Raw genomic sequence first — 4,737 nt, forward strand, 5'->3', positions numbered from 1 at the left:
ATCCAGCCATGACTGAGCAGAAACTTCATAACTTTTGAACGGATTGTCAGATTTTCCTCAAACTCTCACAAATGTGTTCTATTAATATTGCTGCATTCACTCAACCCACATGTCTATGAAGGTGGACTTGTCCTTTAAGTCATATTATTAATTATCATAATTAAGTCATTTGTTGGCTTATACAGTACTATAATCCGTAAATTATGTACTACTAGATACTTTATATTCTGATTCTTTAGAATAAAAAACACACAAATAAATGCTTCTTATCCGGTAAAGCCTGAAAACTTAAATGAAAGTTTCTACTTTTAAAGTAGCCATGTGCTAGCAACAATGCTGCGCCCGGGAAAGCTCTGACATATCTATCGACTACAAGGACCTTCAAATTATGGAATACGACCTACGAGTATTACTTCTCAAAGGTGATGTCATGCAACAGCATCATTGAGCAGCTTGTACATGGTGTCCATGTTCAATTTGGTCACGACCTCCCTCTCCGCGCCTTCCAGGTCGGGAATCCAAGGGGTGTTGACTTTGTTGGTGACCATCTGGCCCCGGGTGTACTTGCCTACCAGCTCCACCTTGCAGACCGTGTGGGTTGACTCCTGCACGGAGCTACGGCAAACCGCCGCCAGCATGGCGCATGCGTCGGCCACCATGAAGGCAGGCCGCTTGTAGCATTCTTTGGAATTCTTCACATGGGCCTTGGTGATGGCGTACATGAACTGGCCACGAGGCGACTTGCTGGAAGCCAGGTCGTAGAACCATTGCTTGAATAAAGGGTAGAAAGAAAAAAAAAAACATTAAAAAATCAGTTTGTAAGGTCATTTTGAAATGATAAAATCGATATTTACAGTCAACTCCACATAAGCAGATCTTGACAGGACTAAGAAAAAAATCATCAAGTTTGGTGATATTCGACTTCCGCATGTACAGAGGATTTAACACATCTGGCTATGAATATAAAAGGTGGGAATCTTTTAATAGGTTCATAACCGCCTCACCCATTTTCCACATTTGTGGGGTTGACTGTCAATTTGATAATTGTCAGCATGTAAAACAGACAAACATGTAGTGAAGGTAATTTCCTCTCAGAGCGTGACTTCAAACATGGTCACTTGCAGTGTGCAATGTGTCTGTTCCAAGACTAGTCAACTAGAGCAAATATTTCATGAGCTCTAGTGACAGATCCAAGAGGGGTGCACCCACTTAATTTGCTTTTTTAATATTTCCAGAATTACAAAGAGCTATAAAAATCATTAAAAAGTATGCCTAAAGTATTCATAAAATCACACAATGACAAACATAAATATATAAAATCTCCTGACTTAACCTGTTCGTTACGGGAACCTGGTATACATTGTACCAGGTTCCCAAGATGGAGACAAGAGTGCCTACTTTTGTGGCCTAAATTTATGTTTGTGTTGTAATGCCCAGAAAAATGGGTTTGATAAAACGATAAAGAGTTCAGTCGATCCCAATATGTTCTCTTTCTGTTTGAAAAATGAGTATATCACAGCCTTATTACTTTTTTTTCTGATTTAGTTTGCGCCTGCTTTGATATCAAACTCATATGAACATACACACAGTGATGAAAGCTGAGCTCCAGTAGATTTCTGTGTTTGCTGACCCCAGTCATCCCATTCAAGTGCCTGGTTTTGTGTAGAACAAGAGTCTATGAGCCCATCAGCGCACGCTCTATTCATACATCGCACCCGATCAATATTTCCATTGTTCGACGGCACATGTAGTTGACCATGGAAAGAGGATATAATGTACCGCTTGAATGCTTTTGCACAGGTGGATTACCAACCTGTCCGTTCTCTGTAGAAGAGCAAAAAGAATCTCGTTTTGGGGCATCTAGGGCACTCAAAGAATTGTGGAAGGAACGGGTTAAAAAGCATTGTGAAAAACTCAGTGAAAGCATGAGGTAAATCTGACAATCCCTTTCAAAGATCTGACTTCTAAAAGTTTTGGTTATTTCCATTTGCCACCATCTCTTGGTGGGAACTCTTCAAGAAATTGTATTGCCAAATTAGAAAAACTACATAAAGAACAGCAATGCACTGACAAAATCAACTAAAATCAATTTTCTAGGACAATGAAAGAGCAATTGACCTAGCTCTTCTAGGGAATATTAACCTGACCTTATCTAGGCACAAGGAACCTCAATATAGCAAGTTGCTTGGGACCCTACTTATACCATCTTGGGATGAAAGCGTATTAATTACAGCCAGAATGCTGTAAAGATTAATCGTTAATCCTGGCCTGTACTTACAAAGTCAATGCTATGAGATATGCAGGTTTCCAGGGGAACAACGAGCGTTGGACACTGGGTATCTGTGAGGACAATGTGTGCTGCTTCGGGGTCGGTCCCAAAGTTGAACTCGGCGGTCCAGAAACCTGTTCCTCCGGCTGAAATGACAGTGATGATGATGATGATGACAATTATTGTAATATCTGATCTCATCATGTCTGGTGGTCAATATTTCAATGAATACTATCAATACAATGTATCATCAAAATCATTATGATTTTGTAACTGCGAGTTGTAAGAAGCTGAATGTTTATTATCATGATAATATCATCAGCATCATCATCACTGCTATCATCAAGTAACAACAATCACTGCTACACTCATCACTACGAGCATTACATTTTAAAATCTTCTAAGCTGCAGAAGTACTAAAGCTCCTATATTATGTTTTCACTATGATTCAAGTGTTATTTGTTGAATGCAGAAACTAGTGTATACAGTGTACATGTCTACTCTACTGCACTGCAAGACCTCTTTGATGTCATTCTGCTGCACTGTACTACTTAATCAATTCAGATAATTAAAAAGACATCAAATTAAAACAGCATATCTACCTCCATGCCAATTTCCTCAACAAACGGAAGAAGTAAAAATGGAATTAATGGAATGAATGGAATTAATCTCACTAAGGCAAAGCAATATCCACAACATATACAGTAGTCTGAAACTACTAACATTCCTGTTTCTTATTGTTTTATGAGTCAGTGATCACATATATATACACTGTATGTTCACAATGCAGTTGGCATTAATTAAAATGTATACAATTACACTTGCCAAGCAAAATTTGTAATGAAAATGACTTCTGATCAACTATTAAACCTAAATCTGTACAGTATTACTTTTAATCTGCTCACAAGTCAGTATTTGCAAGATGATGAAAAGTGAACAAAATACCTTCTATATTTCCACCCATAATGACTAACTCCTTCAACTTGCTTGTGAAGGTAGGGTCGAGTCTAATGGCCAGGGCCAAGTTGGTCAGTGGTCCAATGGCCACCAGTGTGATCTGTCCCGGCTTCTCATTGGCCATCCGAATCAGGGCCTGCACAGCGTGCTCTGATTGGACAAGGTCTCGGCTGGGCATGGGCCCTGGGTTGGGAATGTCACCCAATCCGTCTGTTCCATGTACATGCTTGGCTTCCTTGGGGTCAGTGACGATGTACTGGGAAGCACCCCTGAACACAGGAATCTAGGGGTTGGACATTGATTCAAAGAATTTGGATAATCAAGTTCAAATTCTGTAGCACCATACATCATATTTTGTTGCATTCCAATTCAATTTCTATTGCATCTACACATACCCTTGTCTAATAGTAAGGTATGGTCATTTGAATTATAGCAGGCCCTACATTGTACTTTCATTAATTTCACATAAATTGGAAAATTAAAGCAACAGCCATGATTTGTGAGGCTATTTCTTTTTGTACAGGCCCTATTATGGCTAACATATGTAGTGTTACCAGTACTGTTTATAAAATTGCAAATAAGTGAATGGAGCTAAAATTGACCATAATCCTTCTCATTATTGTGTACATTATCATCATCCTATACATCCTTTATAATCATTGCTTATACTATAGCAGAAATGATCAACTATCACCATCATCATCAATATCATCTGTTGTTCATACTCACATCGAGTTTGTTGAATTTCTCCAGCACGCGTAGGGCGTTGATGGTGACTTTGTCGACTTCTACATTCCCAGTGACACATGTGACCCCGATCAGATTGATGTTGGGTTGACCCAGCGCCATCATGATAGCTACGGCATCATCTATACCAGGGTCGCAGTCTATCACCATGGTAACTTTCTCCGCCATGATTGAGCTCTGCTGGTGGGTATACTTCTTGAATATTTGCGCAGGGATTGAAGGCCTTTCTGCAATGATAACAAGCTGAGATCATATTCTACCCAAACACACAAGGTTTAAAATTCATATCATATACAGCGTAGATGAAAATTTGTTAGCATTTAAAAGCAGATAATGGCTGCAGATTATACATCTGTAATGTTACATGGATGGAGACAGAAGGACTTTGAATGTGTCCTCCAATGATAAACTCATATTTTAAACTATCAACCACGTTCTGCTGCTAAAATGTTTAGGCCTACAATACAAGTTAATAAATGATGTCACAGGTCATTTGATGCCAAATGATGTTCATGATATAAAGTGATCTAGGTTCAGATACAAAAAAAATGTAGAGAAATTCAAGAATTTCAACATCATACTACTTTAAACTACACTATCTCACTTCAAATCAGATCCTTGTAAAATCATAACAGCCGAGTTAAACACAGACCTATATCACCAATTCTTGTAAATATCTAATACATCATGGCGATTGTATCAATTTACAATATCATGAATATATGATGTATAGAAACCACATTGGGCTACCACTTATTCACTAA

General features: G+C 38.6%; 1 protein-coding gene across 1 annotated transcript; it reads right to left on the reverse strand.

Moving 5' to 3' along the window:
• Positions 1-201: 201 nt before the first annotated feature.
• On the reverse strand, positions 202-4,144 carry LOC139721872 (inosine-uridine preferring nucleoside hydrolase-like). The gene is made up of 4 exons (XM_071633195.1): positions 3,956-4,144; positions 3,215-3,509; positions 2,279-2,415; positions 202-770 (listed from the first exon to the last, which is right to left on the reverse strand). Exons 1-4 carry the CDS (start codon positions 4,139-4,141, stop codon positions 429-431), a joined length of 960 nt encoding a protein of 319 aa, XP_071489296.1. The 5' UTR covers positions 4,142-4,144; the 3' UTR covers positions 202-428.
• Positions 4,145-4,737: the final 593 nt, after the last annotated feature.

The sequence above is a fragment of the Diadema antillarum genome, unplaced genomic scaffold (assembly GCF_040938485.1).
Source record: "Diadema antillarum isolate AM-2024a unplaced genomic scaffold, OU_Dant_1.0 scf00000151, whole genome shotgun sequence".
NCBI lineage: Eukaryota > Metazoa > Echinodermata > Echinoidea > Diadematoida > Diadematidae > Diadema > Diadema antillarum.